At 34.2% G+C, this 22,021-nt stretch overlaps 4 protein-coding genes across 4 annotated transcripts in view; 3 read left to right on the top strand and 1 right to left on the bottom strand.

Moving 5' to 3' along the window:
- The first annotated feature begins 1,018 nt into the window (after nt 1-1,018).
- On the top strand, nt 1,019-4,949 carry LOC111499361 (protein SIEVE ELEMENT OCCLUSION B-like). Its single transcript, XM_023150936.1, has 7 exons — nt 1,019-1,310; nt 1,399-1,494; nt 1,615-2,063; nt 2,408-2,505; nt 2,602-2,735; nt 3,033-3,503; nt 4,165-4,949. Exons 1-7 carry the CDS (start codon nt 1,077-1,079, stop codon nt 4,747-4,749), a joined length of 2,067 nt encoding a protein of 688 aa, XP_023006704.1. The 5' UTR covers nt 1,019-1,076; the 3' UTR covers nt 4,750-4,949.
- Nucleotides 4,950-7,835: 2,886 nt separating this feature from the next.
- LOC111499364 (protein SIEVE ELEMENT OCCLUSION B-like) lies at nt 7,836-11,090 on the top strand. Its single transcript, XM_023150938.1, has 7 exons — nt 7,836-8,131; nt 8,220-8,315; nt 8,405-8,853; nt 8,921-9,018; nt 9,103-9,236; nt 9,325-9,792; nt 10,240-11,090. The coding sequence occupies exons 1-7, from the start codon at nt 7,901-7,903 to the stop codon at nt 10,822-10,824; spliced, it is 2,061 nt and encodes a 686-aa protein (XP_023006706.1). The 5' UTR covers nt 7,836-7,900; the 3' UTR covers nt 10,825-11,090.
- Nucleotides 11,091-13,715: 2,625 nt separating this feature from the next.
- LOC111499360 (protein SIEVE ELEMENT OCCLUSION B-like) lies at nt 13,716-16,959 on the top strand. The gene is made up of 7 exons (XM_023150935.1): nt 13,716-14,020; nt 14,101-14,196; nt 14,438-14,886; nt 15,209-15,306; nt 15,401-15,534; nt 15,636-16,106; nt 16,178-16,959. Exons 1-7 carry the CDS (start codon nt 13,784-13,786, stop codon nt 16,760-16,762), a joined length of 2,070 nt encoding a protein of 689 aa, XP_023006703.1. The 5' UTR covers nt 13,716-13,783; the 3' UTR covers nt 16,763-16,959.
- A 1,302-nt stretch (nt 16,960-18,261) lies between these two features.
- LOC111499363 (protein SIEVE ELEMENT OCCLUSION B-like) overlaps nt 18,262-22,021 on the bottom strand; it is a 4,728-nt gene continuing 968 nt past the window's right edge. The window contains exons 3-7 of the mRNA XM_023150937.1: nt 20,868-21,316; nt 20,545-20,642; nt 20,314-20,447; nt 19,187-19,657; nt 18,262-19,107 (exon numbers count right to left, since the gene is read on the bottom strand). Of these exons, the coding sequence (XP_023006705.1) occupies nt 18,520-19,107; nt 19,187-19,657; nt 20,314-20,447; nt 20,545-20,642; nt 20,868-21,316 (1,740 nt within the window). The 3' untranslated portion in view covers nt 18,262-18,519. The remainder of the gene's footprint in view (nt 19,108-19,186; nt 19,658-20,313; nt 20,448-20,544; nt 20,643-20,867; nt 21,317-22,021) is intronic.

Here is a 22,021-nt window from a genome sequence, read left to right as displayed (position 1 = left end):
TGATTAAAGGATGGAGGTCGACCCCTTGTGATCAAAGTCTCACAATGACACGATAAGAAAAAAATCATGGATGTATAGGTCAAGGATAATATCTTTGATAGACTCGAAGGCCCGAAAATGCTATGAGGTGTTTGAAAATGGTTGAAGTTAGTTGAATAGGAGGATCACTATGACTATAGCCGTTGATAAATTTACCAAAGACGAAAATGATTTATTCGATATTATGGATGACTAGTTATGGAGAAACCGTTTTGTTTTTGTAGGTTTGGTTTGGTTTATTGCTCTTTCCTTGTGCCTATTTTGCCGTAAGAGGTTGGTTTACAGGTACAACCTTTGTAACTTTGTGCTATCAAAACTGTGCTCCTAACTTAGTTAGGTGGATAGAGTCATTGGGTGCCAGTGGAGGTTCATCGGATAAGCAACGTGTTGGGAAGAAGAAGAGTTGTGAAACTAGAGAGTTGAATGGTTGTTTGTGAGATCCTACATCGGTTGGAAAGAAAAACGAAACATTCCTTATAAGGGTGTGGAAACCTCTCCCTAACCGACGCGTTTTAAAATCGTGAGTCTGACGACGATACGTAACGGGTCAGAGCGTACAATATCTACTAGCAGTGGGCTTGAACGGTTACAAATGGTATCAAAGCCAGACATCGAGCGATGTGCCAGCGAGTACGCTGACCTCAAAGGGGATGAATTATGAATCTCACATCCGTTAGAGAGGGGAACGAAATATTTTTTATAAAGTTGTGAAAACCTCTCTTTTAATAGACCGCCATAGATACTAAAATAAAATCTAATAAAGTAAATAAAAAAAAAAAAAGGGTAAACACAAAGAAAGAAATTGAAATATGACTACTCAAATCACGTGTTTCACTAAAGCTCAAATCCAGCATGGAACACAAATTCTTTTCTTCTCACAAGAAGAACAGTGGTTTGTTTCATACACTCCAACCTTTTCAGTCTTTTCTAGAACATTTTTTTTGTATAAATACAGCCTAACAGTTTCAATTCACAACACAACCGAACCCTATTCGACCTTCTTTCCTTCTGTTTGCACTTCTCTCTTCATCCAAACCATGGCCACTGCACTCAAAGCACCCCTCACTGCACCTGGATTGCTGCATCCTAAGCAATCATCCACCTCTAAGGAGGAATTGAGCCTGAGACATTACTCCGACGAACTTGTCACCGGCCACATTTACGCAAAACATAGCGACGACGACTCAACTAAAATTGACCTTCCAAATTACATCTCAGTTATTGAGAGCATCATTACCACCGCCGATCGAATTACTGAAACTGTTCATCGCGTAAAAACCTTTATTATTATACATAAAGTTTAACACTTTCTTTATTTTAATAATGAAATAACGAATAATTATTATCATACTCATGCAGGGAAGCGAAGGACGTCTGGTGTATTCAGATGATTCATTGGCATCTAATGTTGTGATCGAGCCTCCGCTATGTACTCTTCATCGTATCTCTAGCGAGGTTATTTTTCAATTTTTTAATAACCCTTTTGAAATCTCGTAATCAAAATTTCCAAACATGCATAAAAGGAGATACCTTTATGTTCTTTTTTAACAACTTTTATTGTAATATCATTTTCAGTTGTCATGCAAGGCTCCGGGGATAGAAAAAGCACACGAGACGACACTAAAAATCTTCGAAATATTGGCTAATTATCCTTGGGAAGCCAAGGCAGCTCTCACTTTGTTAGCCTTTGCAGCCGATTATGGAGACTTATGGCATCTCTATCATTATTCCCATACCGATCCATTGGCTAAATCATTGGCCGTTATCAAACGAGTAGCTACCTTGAAGAAGCACTTAGACTCGCTTCGATATCGACAAGTGCTTCTCAATCCCAAGAGCCTCATTCAAAGCTGTTTGCAAGCAATCAAATACATGAATGAGATACGAGAATTCTCCAAATATGATGTCAAGGAGCTTCCTGAGTTGCCAGCTGCTCTTCGTCTGATTCCATTGTTTACTTATTGGATTATACACACTATTGTCGCTTCTAGAATTGAGCTCTCCAGCTATCTTAGCGAAACCGAGTAAGCAATCATTTATTTTGACCTAGACCTGCCTCAAATCGGAGGAAGAATCCACGTTTAAATTGGAAATAAAAGAGGGAATGGGAAGAAATTTCTCCACAATGGAATTCGAGATAGGGATTATAAGAAATTCCTAGTCTCACCTCACCCCATGAAAAGTAATAAAAACTTTTGTGGGAATGAGAATTGAAACACGAGGCAAGATGAGGACAAACAAAGCTTCCATGTTCCTGCCTCACCCCGTGACATCTCCACAGTGATCAAAAGAACATGACAAACCGAGTCGATCGAGTTTTTATTTAGTTTCTTAATTCATTAAAAATGTTAATTTTTTTTTTTTTCAGGAATCAGCCACAGCTATATTTGAATGAGTTGTCGGATAAAATTGCGAGGGTACTCGCCGAAATTGAAAGGCATCTAGAGGCCATCCGAGTTCAGCAGGGTGGAACATACTTTATAGCCTTCCATGATGTTATTATTCATTAATTAACAAGTGACCTGAAAAATAACGTTAAATTTGTTGTGTTTCTAATGACAGATGAAGTTGATCTCTACCGATGGTTGGTTGACCACGTTGAGCATTATCATACAGGCATTCCCTTAGTTGTTTCCAAGCTGATTAGCGGCAGACCTGAAACCAACCCAATAATTGATGGCTCAACTCAAAAAGAGGTAAAAGTTCAAGTACACACAAATATCAAAATTGATGCTTTTAGAATAATAAGGTAGAAGGCATGTGTTAGGATATTTAATACTAAATTATAGTTTATCATATATACTATTTTTGATATTTTATTAAAGACAAATATTTAGATATTTGCGTTATTACCGTTAGTATCTTTCTCTATATCGTTATTTCTATTTATTACTATTTCTATATCCTTATAATTTATTTGATTATAAATAGAGAACTTTCACACACCATTTAAGTGGGGTGGATTAAGCAAACATTCTCAGTATGTTTTACAGGTTGGTGTTCATGAAAGTTTGTTGGAAAAGAACGTGATATTGCTCATTTCTGATCTGGATATCTTGGAGGACGATATTAGAGCTTTACATAAGATTTACGATGAATTGAAAGCTAGAGACGCTAATTATGAGATAGTTTGGATTCCAATTTTCCCAGAGCCTTATCATGAAGATGATCTCCGGAGATACGAGTATCTGCGTTCTTCAATGAAGTGGTACTCAATCCAGTTTACTACAAAAATATCTGGCATGAGATACATCGAGGAGAAGTGGCAATTTAGAGAAGATCCATTAGTTGTGGTACTCAACCCACAATCTAAAGTAGAATTCATGAATGCAATTCATCTAATTCGAGTTTGGGAAAATGAAGCTATCCCATTTACACACGCAAGAACTGAATTTTTACTCAAAAAACATTGGCCCGAGTCAACTCTCCTCAAATTCACTCACCAACCAAGGCTACCAAATTGGGTATGTATAGTACAATCATTCTCTATTTCTTTTCTTTTCTTTTGATATCATAAATGTTTCAGAACGATTTAGAACTTCGGATGGAAATTAAGACTGTTCAACACAACTCTCTGTTTGTGGAAAACACTCGCATTCTTTATTGAGACCAATCGAGAATAGAATACAAGACACTCTCTTGAGAATACTACTACTTTTTATTGTTTTTGGATTTCTTGGATGAATAACCTAAGTCGGGTGGTGGTTATTAAACGAACATGACTCTCCACAATGGTATGATATTCTTCACTTTGAGCATAAGCTCTCATAGGTTTGTTTTGGGATTCCCCAAAAGACCTCATACCAATGGAAATTTTTTTTTTTGTTTATAAACTCATGATCATTCCAGCCGATGTGCGACTTTCACCATCCAACAGTAGTAATCTATAATGAAAATTTGGATCATCAAACCATTCCAAGTTACTGTTATACCAATTAGGTCTCGATTTTCCTTCAAAATTCTAAAAAACTTTTATTCTAAGGGTAGTTTTCAAACAATTATAACATATCATTATACATTTTTTTTAATTGTTTAGATCGGTGTTTAAAATTATTTTTACAAAGTCAATCAAAATAACCCTTAAATCTCCTATTTTCAGTTGATCTGTATACTCTTTTCAAACAGATTAACAGTCAGAAAAGTATTATATTTTATGGAGGAAAGAGTCAATCATGGATCCAACAATTTGAAGAAAAAGTAGAAATTTTGAAAGGCGATCCTTTGATAATCAATGGGGGTTCATTTGAGATAGTGCGCATTGGAAAAGATGCAACAAGAGAGGATGATCCTAAACTTATGGCTAGATTTTGGAAAGTACAATGGGGTTATTTTGTAGTGAAGAGCCAGATAAAAGGTTCAAGTGCAAGCGAGACAACTGAAGATATTTTAAGATTGATTTCTTACCAAAATGAAGATGGTTGGGCAGTTCTTACTGTAGGCTTAGCCCCTGTGTTAGTTGGTCGTGACATTTTGATATTGAGATTGTTGGATGATTTCCCAGAATGGAAATCAACTTTGCGCTTGAAGGCTTTCCCCGATGCTTTTAGAGATTACTTCAATGATCTGGCTATGAAGATTCATCGATGTGATCAAATTAGTCTTCCTGGATTTAGTGGATCGATTCCTATGGTTATCAACTGTCCCGAATGTCCTCGTTTCATGGAGACGGGCATTAGTTTTAAATGTTGTCATGGTCGCTCTCATATGTGATCATCCAAAGTGAGTATTATATATCTTTTTATTATCATATTTTACTACTACTATGTACAATAAATGATGCCATTTTTTTGTGGCCATCAAGTTCTGTGTTTTTCGATTGAAATCGAGACATATGATCTCGTCGTTATCATCGATTGAATATTTGTATGATTTATGTTATTTCAACAAAATTATGAAATACTTTATCTTATGGCTTCTCATTTTAGTTCTATCCCTTAAATTACGAAGATATAATAATAAATTTGGTAGTGCTAGAACTTAAACACAGATAAAAAAAAAGTTATGAACTACTATTTATATTTTTTAATCTATTGATACAATGAATCAATGAGATAAACTTCATAATAAATGAATATGCAAACAATCAGTGATACTTATTACTATCACCGATTGGGGGTGTTAATATGTCTCGGTAACTCAACTAACTCGGACTATCCAACTTAAATCATAAATGATGAGATAAGTAAGATTTTTTTTTTTTTTTTTTCTTTTGAATTTGGGCTGGGTTGAATTTTGGAAAAACTAAAAATATAATTTGATTAGCGTGTTACATTTTTTTTGAACTTAAAAATAGGGCTACCATCTAACTTAATTGTACCATATTTTTAAAAAAGATTAAGAATAACTAATATTTATAATGGATATTACTGATGTGTTGTGATACATTCTCCTCACATTCTTTTGTTTTTCAACATTAAAAAAGAAAAAAGAAAAAGAAAAAAACTAGATTTGGATGAACGATACGCTTCAAAATCGAAGGGTGTTCTTCGTTTCTACCCAAATTTGTTTGTTTTTAACGTGAGAAGGAAGAAAAGGAAAGAAAAGAAAGAGAAAGGAGAAGAAAGAAAGAAGAGAAAGAAAATAAGGTGGTCGTGACAACGACAACCATGGATGGAGGATGATGAAAGAATCGAGAAGAGACCAAAATGTTACCAAATTCAAATTTTAAGGATCAAAAGCATAATTTGTCTTAATCGAATTCTCGATTTTGTGTCGAATAGGTTATTAAAGTTTATTGTGTCGAATACAAATTTCAAAATTAATAAATGATTTATGTATCTAATTGAAAAAAAAAAAAAATTAAGAATTTATTAGTTACAAATTAAATGGAAAGCTCATAGATGTATACACCAAAACAAAAGTTTAGGCTTCATTTGATATAATCATTTTATCTTTTTATTACTTTTTTTTTCCCTAAAAATTGAATTTACTTAAAATTTCTTGCTTTATTACCTACTTTTAAAAAACATTTCCAATAACCCAATTAAAATTTAATTTATTTTTAAAAAGTACGTTTCTAAATAATTGATTTTGTTTTTGAAATTTTTTTAAAAATTAAATACACCTTCTTAAAAGAAGTGGTTAACCTAGATTTAACTATTTATTAGACATTTTTTTATATTAAAAATATATTAGCATTTTTTAAAATTTAAATATCTATTTAACGTGAAAGTTGTTTGAAGTTTTACTATTTCTTAACGTGAAAGGTGATTGAAGTTGAACCTATATCATAAGTTTTTTAAAGTTCAAAGACATGTTTAACGTGAAAGTTTCTTGAAGTATTTAACGTGAAAGTTGTTTGAGGTTTAACCTATATCATACGTTTTTTAAAGTTCAAAACCCTATTTAACGTGAAAATTGCTTGAAGTTTAACCTAGATCAGACGTTTTTTAAAGTTCAAAAACCTATTTATTGTCAAAATTGCTTAAAGTTTGTTACTATATCAAACGTTTTCGAAAGTTCAAAGACCTATCTAATGTGAAAGTTGCTTGAAGTTTAACGAAAGTTCAAAGACCTATTTAACGTGAAAGTTGCTTGAAGTTTAACCTATACGAGATGTTTTCGAAAGTTCAAAGACCTATTTAACGTGAAAGTTTCTTGAAGTTTAACCTATAGTAGACGTTTTTGAAAGTTCAAATACCTATTTAACATGAAAGTTGCTTGAAGTTTAACCTACATCGAACGTTTTATAGAGTTTAAAGACCTACTTAACGTGAAAGTTGCTTGAAATTTAACCTCGAGATGTTGGTTGCATTTGCATGTCAATCGAGTAATAGGGAATTGTATTGTATGAATAGAAGTAGAAGCATATATTCTTTCCCTTGTGACGACGATTGGGTTATAATTGATGTAATACTTTAATCAATTATCCCCAAGATTTTGCTACGTCTTCTTTATACAAAGTATTCAAATTCTTCGGCGTTGTAACTTTGAAGATTCACTTTGTCCCACAAGAAAAAGTAAACAATTAGAATTCTAAATGATTCTTCATTCTCTTTGTTACCTGTCACCCTCCCTTATCCATTCCCTATTCCATGCATCCCCACAACTTACATTATTATCAGCTTGAATTTACTATATATATATATATATGTACCAATCATTGACTAATTATTCATAAACATGTTCTAATCCCGCTTTGTTAAAGCTCTAATTCTTTTCGAGATTGTTTTTTTATGGTTCTTGTAACGGTCCAACTCCACCGCTAGTAGATATTGTCCTTTTTAGAATTTTTCTCAAGGTTTTTAAAACATGTATGCTAGGGAGAGGTTTCCACTCCCTTATAAAGAATGTTTCGTTTCCTTCTCCAACTGGTGTGGGATCTTACACTTCTATTAGTGACAATTAGATAAGTATTAGAAAGTTAACGAGTCCTACTTGTTAGGAATCACAACACTCTACAATGATATGATATTGTCTATTTCGAGCATAAACTCTTATGAGTTAGCTTTTAGTTTCTCCAAAAGGCCTCATACCAATAAATATAGTATTATTTACTTATAAATCCATGATCCACCCTTTAATTAACCGATGTGAGACTCATGTCCCAACAATCCTTAAACGATATCTATTTTATATAAGTTAAACAATAAGTGAAAGTCGAGATTTGACGTAGAAAATCATACCCATTTGCTAAATAGGGATCTGAACTAAGAAAAGAAGCTCAGATCCAGCTGCACAAATTCCTTTCTTCAGACAAAATAAGGAAATTAATTAATTTCCTTTAGACTTCTTTGGCATTTTGTCTCTTCTTGAGCAACTCTATGTGCATAAATAGAGGCAGCCAAATTCGACCAACAACACAACCAAACTATTAAACCTTCTGTGTTTTCCTTTTGTGTCTTCTCTTTGCACCCAAACCATGGCTACTTCACTCAAGCCACCCACTGTTGCTTCTGCATTGCTTAAGCAGCCAACCGTCACGACGAAGGAGGAGTCGAGCATGAAATATTACTCAGATGACCTCGTCACTGGCTACATTTACGACAAACATCGTGACGACGACACAACCAAAATCGATCTCCCTCATTACATCTCAGTTATCGAGAATATCATGACTCTTGCCGATCGAATTACCGACGCTGTTCTTCGGGTACCACATTTACAAATTTTTTATTAATTTTATTCTAAGGATATTTTTGATTCAGAATGAAAGATTATTTTCGTGTTTCTACATGTAGGGTACTGAGGGACGTCTAGTACCTTCTGATGAATCTCTGACATATAATGTTTCAATTGAGCCTCCGCTTTGTGCTCTTCACAATATCACGAGCGAGGTCATAGTTCAAAACATCATCTTTTGTTTTTTTAAGTATTTAAAAAGTCATTTAAAACAAGACCCGTTATTAAAGATTTTGTTTTTCAGCTTTCGTGCAAGGCTCCCGGGATTGAAAATGCACACGAGATTACACTAAAAATCTTCGAATTATTGGCCAATTATCCATGGGAAGCCAAGGCAGCGCTCACTTTGATAGCCTTTGCAACGGATTATGGAGATTTATGGCATCTCTACCATTATTCCCATACGGATCCATTGGCTAAGTCATTGGCCATTATCAAGCGAGTAGCTATGTTGAAGAAGCACTTGGACTCACTTCGATACCGACAAGTGCTACTCAGCCCCAACAGTTTGATCAACAGCTGCTTGCAAGCAATTAAATACATGAACCAAATTAGAGAATTCTCCAAATATGATGTCAAGGAGCTTCCTGAATTGCCTGCTGCTCTTCGTCAAATCCCATTAATTACTTATTGGGTTATACACACGATTGTTGCTTCTAGAATCGAGCTCTCCAGCTATCTTAGCGAAACCGAGTAAGTCAATTTATCTATTTTTTTCCGTGTTTAGTAATTTCTTAAACTTTCGATTTGGTTTTTTCAGGAACCAATCGCAGAAATACTTGAATGAACTGTCGGAAAAGATCGCCATTGTATTGGCTGTGCTTGAAAAGCATCTAGACGCCATTCGAGAACAATATGGTCGTACACTTTTGAAAAATGTTTATTTATTGATATCATTCATTCTCAACTTTATATTAACTTTGTTCGTGTTGTTGACGACAGAGGAGGTCGACCTCTACCGATGGCTGGTTGACCACATTGAGCATTATCATACGGACATTACATTGGTTATTTCTAAGCTTCTTAGTGGCAAAATTGAAGCCAAGCCACTTATTGATGGCTCTACCCTAAGAGAGGTCTGTTCTATATCATAATTTTTGGAGTGATATATTGGTATAAAGATATAATTTTCATGCCTAATATGATTATTGAACGTGTTTATAGGTTAGCATTCAAGAAATTTTATCGGGGAAGAATGTGGTGTTGGTGATATCTGAATTGAATATCTCCGATGATGATATGAGAGCTCTTCATCAAGTTTACAATGAATTGAAAAGTGATAATAAGCATGAGATTGTTTGGATTCCAATTATCCCAGAGCGTTTTCTTGAGGAAGATCGAAGGAGATATGAGTATCTACGGTCTACCATGAAATGGTACTCAATGCAATTCACTACCAAAGTGGCTGGCATGAGGTATATTGAAGAGAAGTGGCAATTGAGAGAGGACCCATTAGTTGTGGTACTCAATCCACAGTCTAAAGTGGAATTTACTAATGCAATTCATTTGATTCGAGTTTGGGGAACCGAAGCAATCCCTTTTACTCATAATCGAACTGAGCTTCTTTTGAGAAAACATTGGCCTGAATCAACCCTCGTCAAGTTCACTCATCAACCAAGATTATTGAGTTGGGTATGTTACTATCACACTAGTTCATCACAATTTTGATCACTATCACTATGGTTGTTTACCACCTTTATTTGTTAATAAGGATGGCATATGGATATTGGCTAAGTTGGGGGTAGGGGTATGACTATTATAAGCTAAATTTACGGTTAGGAATCATGGATCTTAGATTAACACCACTATATGTTGTTTTACCACCTTTATTTGTTAATAAATATTGCACAGACTTCCCCAAAAAGCCTCATATGAATGGAGATTCACTTATAAACTCATGATCTTACACTAAATTAGCTAATGTGAGACTCACGGATCTGTTTTGGGCTTCCCAAAAGGCTTTATACCAATGAAGATAGTATTCCTCATTTATAAACGCATGATCTTCACTAAATTAGCCAACGTGTGGGACTCCACTCCCAATAATAATCCTCAAACATTATTTACTTTTTGTATCAGTTCAACCAAGAGAGAAGCATCCTATTCTACGGTGGAAAAGAACCCAAGTGGATCCAACAATTCGAGGAAAGAGCAGAATTTTTGAAAAGTGATCCTCTAGTAATCGAAGGGCGTTCATTTGAAATCGTACGCATAGGAAAGAATGCAAGAGGAGAGGATGATCCTGCACTCATGGCTCGTTTCTGGAAAACACAATGGGGCTATTTCATAATCAAGAGTCAAATAAAAGGTTCAAGTGCGAGCGAAACAACCGAAGACATTTTAAGGTTGATTTCTTATGAAAATGAAGATGGTTGGGCTGTTCTTACTGTTGGCCCAACCCCTATTCTTGTTGGTCGTGGCCTTTTGATTCTAAGATTGCTCGAGGATTTCCCAAAATGGAAGCAAATGTTACGCCTCAAAGGCTTCCCTGATGCTTTTAGAGAATACTTCAACGAGTTGGCTGCCAAGACCCACCAATGCGATCGAGTTATTCTTCCAGGATTTAGTGGATGGATTCCTATGATTGTCAATTGCCCTGAATGTCCTCGCTTCATGGAGACTGGCATTAGCTTCAAGTGCTGTCACGGTCGTCCTCTCGTGTGATAATGCCCATTCAACAACCAATCTTCTTATTGCTACTACTATTACTACTACTAATAAATGATATTAACTATGGCGTTTATTGCTATTTCTTATTCCATGGTTGTTTATTAGAGTCGAGTCCAATAGGTCTCGCTACTAATAAGCTCATGTATTGCATTGCATTAGTTCTTCAATTTTTTTCTTTTTGGTTCACTTTGTATTTGCTTACATGATCATCTAAATGTAAGAACTACATCAAATAAAGGACGTTATTTGGTTGCTTTTCATTTTCATGAGTGTGTATTGTCACACTATAAGCTTATTTTTGCTTTCGAAACAAACCCGTTTCATAATATTTTCATATTAATTTTCTAGTATCCAATTTGATTATTTTCTCTCCATTTCTTTATTATGATTTTCAACTTTCTTAAAGAAATATGAACTTTACTCAATTTTTTAAAAAAATAACAAGATTCTGAAAATTGATTTTTCAATTACAAATAATGGTACAAAATAGAATTTGAAATAGTGTTTAAAACATTATGATACTCATCTATCTTGGCCCTCTGTATGATCAGATGGGCATCACTTGAGGGTCTAGGTCTCCATCTACTTGTCATTATGTGAGGGTCACAACCTACTCTCTTCATGATATAATTGTGACACTAAATTATTAAGCTACACACTTCGATGGTTGTTTAGCTCTCGTGTAAAAACATTGTTTTACATCTTCAAAAGATTAAAAGAAACATGTTTTGAGGAACCAAGTCATTTTTTTTATAATTTTTTTTGTTTTAGGTTATTTTCAACAAGTTTAACTTCTTGGTCAAATCTTTGACTTATTGCTATATCTTGTTGTAATCGATTTTTGAGATAGATCTTTTTGCTAAACTAAAACAAGTACACACATAAAATAGTGAGTACTTCAAGATTCCTAAGAAAACTGTGTTCCTTCTCAAAAATTTTAATCAAGTAACTAATATAAAATGATTTGATACGTACCGTGTCAAAGCATACAATGTTGGTTAGTAGTGAGCTTGAACGGTTATAAATGGTATCATAACTAGATACTGGGCGGTGTGTTAGCGAGAACGCTAGGCCACTCTACAGAGAAGGTCCAGGGGAACGAGGAAGGCGGAAAGAGGGGTAAGAGATCCCACGTCGGTTAGAGAGGGGAACAAAACATTTCTTGTATGGGTGTGGAAACTTCTCCCTAGTAGATGTATTTTTAAAACCGTGAGACTGAATGCGATATGTAACTGATTAAAGCGGAAAAGATCTATTAGCGGTCAGTTTAAACTGTTTACACTGCCCTCAATAAAAAATAACGTTACCTAAGTGGTGTGGAAGGTTGCTTAAACATGAATTAAGCTTTTCTTCCTACTCCAGACATCCAAAATTTGAGTTCCAAGATAAATTTAGCTTATATTTAAAAGAAAGAAGGTAAACGAAAATTCCCTCTTTTATCTAGTTTGATTCAATATTTATCGAGATGAATCAAGTAATTTACACTAGTTCTTTCTAACAAAATCGAATAGAGAATTGCAACTTCGCGTACATGGGATCGAATATAGATATAAGAATTGTGGACTTTTCAAAACTTCTTCCAATAGGTTTAAGATGAGCTTGAGCCTCATTCTGTCGACCCGATAGGGTCTAAGGTTTGATTGTAAAATCTATCAATTTCGAGATTTTCATACATAGGTGCAATGAAACCGTGTTTTTTTTTTCCTAATCGGGCTGTTACAATTGATCGTAAGGATTACATACTACTATTTTATAATTGGAGAACAGTTTTTTTTTCTTCTTTTTTTTTTTTTTAAATATAATTCCTTTAATCTATTCTTCAAGATCTTGTTTGCTTCTACTTTACAGAAAGAATTGGAATTGTTGGGTGTAATTTTGAAGATTCACTTTATTCACAAACAAACTAAAGTTTGCAATGATTCTTCTTTCTCTTTGCTAGCTGTCACCAAATTTTAAAACCACAATTTCATTCATAAATACGATTATGTTAATAATTTGTTTTTTTTTTAAAGATAAATGCTATTTTCTCGAGTTGTTTACTTGTTTTTTACTGCTAGTAGATACTGTCTATTTTGATCTGTTACATATCGTCATCAGTCTTACAGTTTTAAAATGAATTTGTTAAAGAGAGGTTTCCACATCCACATTTATTAGAAATGTAGTAAGATTTATACATACAAAATAAATAACTGATTATCGAACGGGTTTAAATTCTTATGTTATTATCCTAATATTTCCTTTTCTTATTTTTGCATCATTGCATGTGATAATGTCATTAGAAAGTAATGACCACTTTTTGTTCTAATATATACAAATATAAATTATACAAGGTTTAAATTTTTATTTTTGTGTAGTTGAACTTCAAAAAATAAAAATTCGATGATTGAGGCAGTTAATAATATCTCGTGAAGTCAAAAGTTCATATTTTTTCCATTTTGTACTTAAAAAAAATCTAAGCTTAGGTTGGCAATTCTCTACGAAAAATAATCAAAACTTTATCACCCGTTCTTAGGTTACGCCCTTCTTTTTGCAGCTCATCCCTACCACGCACGCGATAATCTATGGTTAAACGATTGAGCTGAGTTACAAAAAATAGGTACGTTCAAAAATGCTTTCAAGAATTTTTTGTTAAAATATTACATCTATTAGTTCAATTTTTTACTCTCGATTTGGCGGGATTGTGACGGACCGAAACAAATGGCTAATGAGACAAGAAAAAAAAGGTAAAATGGATCTATTCAACCATGTGTGTAGTTAAAGCTTAAATCTAGAACTTCACATTCTTTTCTTTAGACAAGAAGAACATTAATGTCCTCAAGACTCTTTGTTTTTATGTCTCTTCTTGAAGATTTGTGTGTATAAATAAAGCCCAACAACTCCAATTAACAACACAAGCAACCTATTCAATCCTCTTTGCTTCCTCTATTGCCCCTTCTCTCTCAATACCCAAACCATGGCCACTACACTCAAGGCACCCACCGGCGCTGCACCTTCTTTGCTGCATTCTAAGCACGCATTCGCCCACAAGGAGGAGGTTGGCACGAAGCATTTCTCGGACGAAATCGTTACCGGACACATTTATGCCAAACATCGTGACGACGATAGGACCAAAATTGATCTCCCCAATTACATCTCAGTTATCGAGAATATTATCACAACTGCTGATCAAATTATTGATACTGTTCATCGGGTAAAAATATAACGTTTATATGCACAGATAAATGTTTGCTTGCTCCTCTTTTTTCTAATTCTATTATTGTACTTATATAGGGAACCGACGGCCGCTTGGTACACTCCGATGCAAGTTTGGCATTCAATGTTGTGATCGAGCCTCCGCTTTGTACCCTTCATCGTATCTCTAGCGAGGTTATAGTTCATATCACTTAAAACATTGCGACCCATTTGATTTAATGATCTCAACTTTTTTACATTTTAAGTTTAAAATTTTGTTCATTAACTTTTTTTTTTTTTTTAATTCATACTTTCACTAGACCTTCATTAACATATAATTTTTTGCTTAGTTAACGTTTGTGTAAAAAAAAAAACGTCAATAAAACTTTTATTTTTAACTCAAAAAAACATTTGTTTTGGTCTACTATGTGCTCAGTTGTCATGTAAAGCTCCCGGGATAGAAAAAGCACACGAGACGACACTAGAAATCTTCGAAATATTGGCTAATTATCCATGGGAAGCCAAGGCAGCTCTCACATTGATAGCCTTTGCAGCCGATTATGGAGACTTATGGCATCTCCACCATTACTCCCATGCTGATCCATTGGCTAAATCATTGGCCATTATCAAGCGAGTAGCTACCTTGAAGAAGCACTTAGACTCACTTCGATACCGACAAGTGCTTCTCAATCCCAAGAGCCTCATTCAAAGCTGCTTGCAAGCAATCAAATACATGGATGAGATACGAGAATTCTCCAAATATGATGTCAAGGAACTTTCTGAGTTACCCGCTGCTCTTCGTCAGATCCCATTGGTTACTTATTGGGTTATACACACTATTGTCGCTTCTAGAATTGAGCTCTCCAGCTATCTGAGCGAAACCGAGTAAGTAATCATTTATTTTAACTTAAACTTACTTCAAATGGGACGAAAAATCCACGTTTAAGTTGGAAATAAGGGAAAGAGTGGAAAGAGATTTCTCCACAACAGGGATCGAAGATAGGGATTGTATTCCCTGTTCTCGACCCCGACCCTGTCTAATTCCAATCTCACCTCGCCTCATGAAAACAAATGAGGAAATTCGTGAGGATGAGAATTAAAACAAGAGGCAAGATGGGTCTTTGTCTCTGTCTCTGTCCCACTCTATGATATTTCTACAAATAGTTGTGATCTATCGTTTCTTAATTCATTATTTTTTTTTCTTCAGGAATCAGCCACAAAGATATTTGAATGATTTGTCTGAAAAAATGGCTAGGGTACTCGACCTACTCGAAAAGCATCTCGAAACATTACGAGAACAACATGGTCGAATTCTTTATCTTATTATTATTTTGATTGTTCATATTGTATTGGAAGTGAGCTAAAATAATAACATTATATTGTGTTGTGTTTGATGCAGAGGAGGTTGATCTCTACCGGTGGCTGGTTGACCATATTGAGCATTATCGTACCGACATTACATTGGTTGTTCCAAAGCTTCTTAGCGGCAAAACAGAAACCAAGCCACTTATTGATGGCTCTACCCTAAGAGAGGTCCTTTCTACATCATAACATATTGTATTTGTTTGTAGGCATTTTCATAATATGATATAAATGGTTAAGAATGAGAAATAAAATAAGGTATGTTTTTACAGGTTGGTGTTCATGAAAGTTTGTCGGGAAAGAACGTGATATTGGTCATTTCTGGGTTGGATATCTCCGAGGATGATATCAAAGCGATTCATAATGTTTACGATGAATTGAAAAATAGAGGCACTAATTATGAGATAGTTTGGATTCCAATTATCCCGGAGCCTTATCATGAAGATGATCACAAGAAATATGAGTATCTGCGTTCTACAATGAAGTGGTACTCGATCCAGTTTACCACAAAAATATCGGGCATGAGATACCTTGAGGAGAAGTGGCAACTTAGAGAAGATCCATTAGTTGTGGTACTCAGCCCACAGTCTGAAGTGGTGTTCATGAATGCAATTCATCTCATTCGAGTTTGGGGAACTGAAGCAATCGATTTTAAGGAGGATAGAGCCAAGTTTTTATTGAGAAAAAATTGGCCGGATTCAACTCTTGTCAAGTTCACTCACCAACCAAGATTGCAAAGTTGGGTACGTATAAATTTCATTTATTTGTTTCTATTTTCTATCTTTTGTATTGATAATATACTCTTTCCAAATAGATCAAGCAAGAGAAAAGCATCTTATTCTATGGTGGCAAAGAACCAATGTGGATCCAACAATTTGAAGAGAGGGTAGAGATTTTGAAGAGTGATCCGTTGATAAGGGACGGTGGTTCGTTTGAGATCGTACGCATAGGAAAGAATGCAAAAGGAGAGGATGATCCTGCACTCATGGCTCGTTTTTGGAAAATACAATGGGGCTATTTTATAGTCAAAAGTCAATTGATTGGTTCAAGTGCGAGCGAGACAACCGAAGACATTCTCAGGTTGATTTCTTACCAAAATGAAGAAGGTTGGGTTGTTCTTTCTGTAGGGTCTGCGCCTGTGTTAGTTGGCCGTGGGATATTGATTTTGAAGTTGCTTGAGGAATTCCCAAAATGGAAGCAGAGTTTGCGCCTGAAGGCATTCCCTGATGCTTTTAGAGAATACTTTAATGAGCTGGCTCTCAAGAGTCACCAATGTGATCGAGTAATTCTTCCCGGGTTTAGTGGATGGATTCCTATGATTGTTAATTGTCCTGAGTGTCCTCGTTTCATGGAGACTGGTATTAGCTTCAAGTGTTGCCACGGAGGTGCTCATATGTGAAGATGATCGACTCGACCTGATGCTGGAACTCATATCCATACTTTTTCTTATGTTACACTACTACTACTATTACTATGAATGATACCATTTGGTCCTTCATATGGATCTATACAAATCTATATTAAAATCGAGTCCATTAGGTCTCGTTGTTGTACTGAATCAGCTTTTGTATGAATTATATTATTTAAGATAAATAATCATCAAATCTTTATTTAAATTCGTCTTGAAATACATCTTTTTCTAAGACAAAAAGAAAATTATTATAATTATCCACCATACTTTCTTTTTTCATTTTGTATCTAATTTCTTTTAAAAAAAATTGATAAATGTAATAAAAGCTAACGAGCATAGCTTGACAATTGACATATAGCTTTTTAAAACAAAAATTCAAAACTCACATTTTATTCTAATAAATAATAAAAAAAAAACACATATATAAATAAAAGAATAAAATCTCTCTTTAAAAGAAAAAAAAAATAAAAATAGAACAAAAATATTGACACACTACAACATTAAAAAAAAAAAATGGAATGTTCTAATAAAAACATGTTATAAAATATAATTAAAATGTTACTATAATTTCTAAAAGTTTGGTGAGTTCCCATATTGATTGGAGAAGAGAACGAGTCATTCCTTATAAAGTGTGAAAGTCTCTTTCTAGTAGATGCGTTTTAAAGTCTTGAGGTTAACGACGATATGTAGCTACCAAAGCAGATAATATTTGTTAGTGGTGGGCTTGAGCTATTACAAATGGTATCTGAGCTAGGCACTAAGTGGTGTACCAGCGAACACGCTAGACTAAGATGCGCTTTAAAACCGCGAGCCTGATGATGATACGTAATTGAGCAAAATGAAAATGGAGCAAGGATACATATGAAAAATATTCCCCGAGACACCGTAGAGCCAACTACAAGAAAAAAATTTCCTTCTTCCTTCTCGATTCACCGTGTAAACAGAAATATCTATCTAAATCTTTCTAAAACATTTATAAACCTCTAGATAATTGGCTCAAACAAAAAAAAATTATTTAATTATTGGACTTTACCCTATTAGACTAGAAACAATATTTTAACATCCACATCATTTGATAAATGTCATCTATCACTTATATTTTCCATTGGCGAATAGACTTATTTTTAAGTTTGATCAGTATCCTAACAGTGATCTAACAGTGATTACTCCCTATATCTAAATTGTTGAGAATTGTTGGGAGTGAGTCCAACGCTAACTAATTTATGGAATGATCATGGGTTTATAATAAGGAATACATCTTCATTGGTACGAGGCTTTTTGAGAAAACCCAAAGCAAATACACGAGAGCTTATGCAAATAGTAGACAATATCATTTTATTATGGAGAGTAGTTGTTCGTAACCGGTTATAGACAAACAAAATGCTATTAGCGTAAAGTAAAGGCAAGACAAGACGAGCATAAGTGTGGAAAAGGGAGTCATCAGGGCACAAAGAATCCAGACTAATAACAGTGAAGAGAAAATTCAGTTGCTTGCTATCACAAAGTAAAGTTCATATTATTCCAATCAGTAACATACATAGAAGAAGATTTTGAAGCAACGAAAAAGGGCCAAATGGCTTCAATATTTAGTAGCATAGGCATAGTATTAATAGAAAATTTCAAGATTTTGATATGGTAAAACCATGTGCCCTAATAGGCATACATGAGATGCAACGAAGGGGTTAACCCTATTATTTAGTAGTATATATAGTTAATTCGTCAACCCGTTTTGGGATCCAAGCTTCTCAACTGTTAGGATTACGACCATGGCAGCAGTTGAAATTAATGCCCGTCTCCATGAAGCGAGGACACTCAGGGCAATTAACAATCATAGGAATCCATCCACTAAACCCTGGAAGAGTCACTCGTTCACACTGATGAGTCTCGAGAGCCATCTCATTGAAATAATCTTGGAAAGCATTTGGAAAACCCTTTAGGTTCAAATTCTTTTTCCATCGGTTAAAATCTTCAAACACTCTAAGAATCAGATTTCCACGACCCACAAGCAAAGGCGCTGAGCCAACAGTAAGAATAGCCCAACCGTTTTCATTTTCGTAAGAAATCAATCGTAGGATGTCTTCAGTAGTTTCACTGGCACTTGAGCCAGTCAATTGACTTTTGACTACAAAAAATCCCCATTGTGTAATCCAAAAACGAGACATGAACGAAGCATTATTGTTGTCATTATTGTTTCCTATACGAACAATTTCAAAATTTATTCCACTTTCTCTCATTGATCTATCGTTCTTGATGTCCACCACTTTCTCCTCAAATCCTTGGATCCAATCCTGATCCTTTCCTCCGTAGAATATGATACTCCTTCCTTGATCAATCTGATAAAACGATAGCTCTAGACGTTTAGAGACGTATTAAACATGAATACGAATACAAATGCGAATAGAAATTGCATACCCAGCTTTGTAATCTTGGTTGGTTGATGAACTTCACAATGGTTGATTCAGGCCAATTCTTCCTCAATAAAGCATTTGCTCTCTCAACTGTAAAGGGAATGGCATTGTTTCCCCAAACACGAAGCAAGTGAATTGCATTTGAAAATTTCACCTTTGATTTTGAGTCGAGAACAACCATTAAAGCATCCTCTCTAACTTGCCAAATTTCTTCTAAGAATCTTAATCCAGCAATTTTTGTCGTATATTGCACCGCATACCATTTCATTGTTGACCTCACGAGCTCGTATCTTTTACGACTTTCTTGATCAAAACCTTGGGAATTGATCATAGGAATCCATACGATCTTGTAATTATCCTCTCTTTTCAACTCATCGTACAATAAATTCAGAGCTTGAATATCATCATTTGAAATTTCCAATCCAGAAATAAGTAATATCACGTTCTTCTCACTCAATGCATCTTCGATTTTTTCCTATAAAAATACATATATTAAAGAAAATCAAATCTTAGATCCAAATAATGTGGATAAATTGACACCGAACATAGACATATTCATTTAACCTAAAAGGCCTAGGACTCGTCTCACTGTTTAAGTGGGAAAATAAGATGTGTTTTAATTCTAAAATTTGAGTTTTTAGAAATTAGGTTGATCGTTATATTATATTTATACTGGTAAAATATTAAATTTATTAAGATATTTTATATTATTTTAATAAAAATTATATTGAAAAATTGAAATTATTCTAGAAAATTTTTCTTTGAAATAAATTTTTTAAAGATATACAAGGATGAGAAAAATTCAGTGATATATTTTTTACCGTCCAATTTTACCGTTAGCAGATATTGTCGTTTTTAGATTTTTTGTTTCGAACTTTCCCTTAACGTTTTTAAAATACAGTAGGGAGAGATTAGGAAGAGATTTTCACACCCTGTTAAAATTCTCTCCAACAGATTTGAGATCTTAGGCTCAAAAAAATTGAGAGTTTTGCAAGGATAAAAATTGAAATAGGAGAGAGGGACGAAGATGAAAAAGGCTTCTACGTCCCCGTCCTGTTCCATGGACCATATGCATCGGCCAAGAAAAGCTAAAAAAAAAACAAGAATCAATAAATGATATGCATAACTTACCTCCATGAGAGTGGAACAATTTATCAAAGGCTTAGCATTAACCTTGCCTTCAAGCAGCTTAGACACAACTAACGTTATTTCAGTAGGAAACAGATCAATATGATCAATAAGCCACCTAAATAGATTAATCTCCCCTGCACCACACAAAACCAAGCATTTTCAACATGAATAATCAAGGAACATAAATCTTAATAAATAAATAAAAAATCGAGCTTTAATATAATAATCAACCTAGCTGTTCTTGAAAAATATTCAAATAATCTCCAAGTATGTTGAGGATAGCATTAAGCCTCTCATTCAATTCATTCAAGTAAATTTGTGATTGGCTCCTGAAATCCATCAAAAACATCATCAAAATTACATAATTAGGTTGGAACGGTGGGATGAAAGTCCCTCGATTAATTTAGGGAATGATCATGGATTTATAATCAAGCAATACTCTATTCATTGGTATGAGGCCTTTTGAGGAAGCCCAAAACAAAGCCATAAGAGCTTATGCTTAAATTGGACAATATCATACCAAGGAAAGTCTTATTCACTTAATAGGAACTTACTCCGTGTTGGTGAGATAACTTGAGATTTCAGCGGTGGAAGCAACGATTGTGTGTATAACCCAATAAGTAAAGAGAGGGATTTGACGAAGAGCAGAAGCCAGCTCGGGAATCTCCTTGGTATCAAATTTGGAGAAGAGTCTTATTTGGTTCATGAGTTTGATGACTTGAAGGCACAAGAAAATGAGACTTCTTGAGCTGAAAACCACTTGGCGATACTTGAAGGAGTCTAAGTGTTTTTTCAATGATGCGGATTGGTGGATGTTTGCTAAGGTTTTTGCAAGTGAGTCGAAATGGGAGTGATGGTTGAGGTGCCATAGATGTCCATAATCACTGCCAAATGCTACTAGACATAGAATTGCCTTTGCTTCCCATGGATAGCTCGTTAGTATGTCGAGTATCTCTAGAGTGGTTTGGTGAGCATTCTCTATCCCTGGACCCTTGAACGCCAACTGAATAACACCATACAAAATGTTAATTTCGATCAACCTGATTTTTCGAAGTTCGAAATCTTGGACTATAACGAAAAAGACATCACAATCGAAATCATGTACAAACAGGTGCATTTTTAGGAGTTGTGTAGTCATAGTAGAGGTCATACTAGGGCATCAGTCCTTTATGAATTAAAATTGGTGGGGTTTGTTTTAAATTGTGTAAAATTTTACTCTTGTATTTTTATTTTTATTCTATTTACTTTCGATCCCAATCTGAGATTCAAAGCTTTGAAAAATCAGATCATGACAGTTTATTATTGAATTATACGAAGATTTCTTGCTTACAAGCTAGTAGCGTATTTTTATCGATTTTATTCTTATTGCATCTCAAAAATACTATTTTAATAGGGTTATTTTTGTTTATTATTTCATTTTAATTTCTATGTTTCAAAAAATATTAAATTTAATTTTAAATTTAAAGTTAATTTTTAACAAAATTGGATAATAATAATGATAATTTCCATAAACCGAAGAATGGGAATACTTTTTATAAAATATAATTAAAAAAATTAGATTTATTTTTTAATAGGAGAAAACTAATTTTAAGATTTATTAAAATTACACCTACTAGAATTTAAATATTTTTAAAATAAAATGGATATATATATATAAATAAATAAATTATTGTAATCATTTCTTTCTCTTTCTTTTTTTTTTTTTTTT

This window comes from Cucurbita maxima, unplaced genomic scaffold (assembly GCF_002738345.1).
Source record: "Cucurbita maxima cultivar Rimu unplaced genomic scaffold, Cmax_1.0 Cma_Scf00026, whole genome shotgun sequence".
Taxonomy (NCBI): Eukaryota; Viridiplantae; Streptophyta; class Magnoliopsida; order Cucurbitales; family Cucurbitaceae; genus Cucurbita; species Cucurbita maxima.
The sequence above is the reverse complement of the archived record's forward strand: the minus strand, read 5'-3'. Positions and strand labels throughout refer to the sequence as shown.

Coding starts and splice junctions, on each gene's coding strand:
- LOC111499361 (XM_023150936.1), top strand. CDS start 1,077: ATGGCCACTGCACTCAAAGCACCCCTCACTGCACCTGGATTGCTGCAT. Junction 1,311..1,398: donor TTACTGAAACTGTTCATCGC/GTAAAAACCTTT, acceptor ATACTCATGCAG/GGAAGCGAAGGACGTCTGGT. Junction 1,495..1,614: donor TTCATCGTATCTCTAGCGAG/GTTATTTTTCAA, acceptor TATCATTTTCAG/TTGTCATGCAAGGCTCCGGG.
- LOC111499364 (XM_023150938.1), top strand. CDS start 7,901: ATGGCTACTTCACTCAAGCCACCCACTGTTGCTTCTGCATTGCTTAAG. Junction 8,132..8,219: donor TTACCGACGCTGTTCTTCGG/GTACCACATTTA, acceptor TTCTACATGTAG/GGTACTGAGGGACGTCTAGT. Junction 9,237..9,324: donor ATGGCTCTACCCTAAGAGAG/GTCTGTTCTATA, acceptor ACGTGTTTATAG/GTTAGCATTCAAGAAATTTT.
- LOC111499360 (XM_023150935.1), top strand. CDS start 13,784: ATGGCCACTACACTCAAGGCACCCACCGGCGCTGCACCTTCTTTGCTG. Junction 14,887..15,208: donor AGCTATCTGAGCGAAACCGA/GTAAGTAATCAT, acceptor TTTTTTCTTCAG/GAATCAGCCACAAAGATATT. Junction 15,307..15,400: donor AACATTACGAGAACAACATG/GTCGAATTCTTT, acceptor TGTTTGATGCAG/AGGAGGTTGATCTCTACCGG.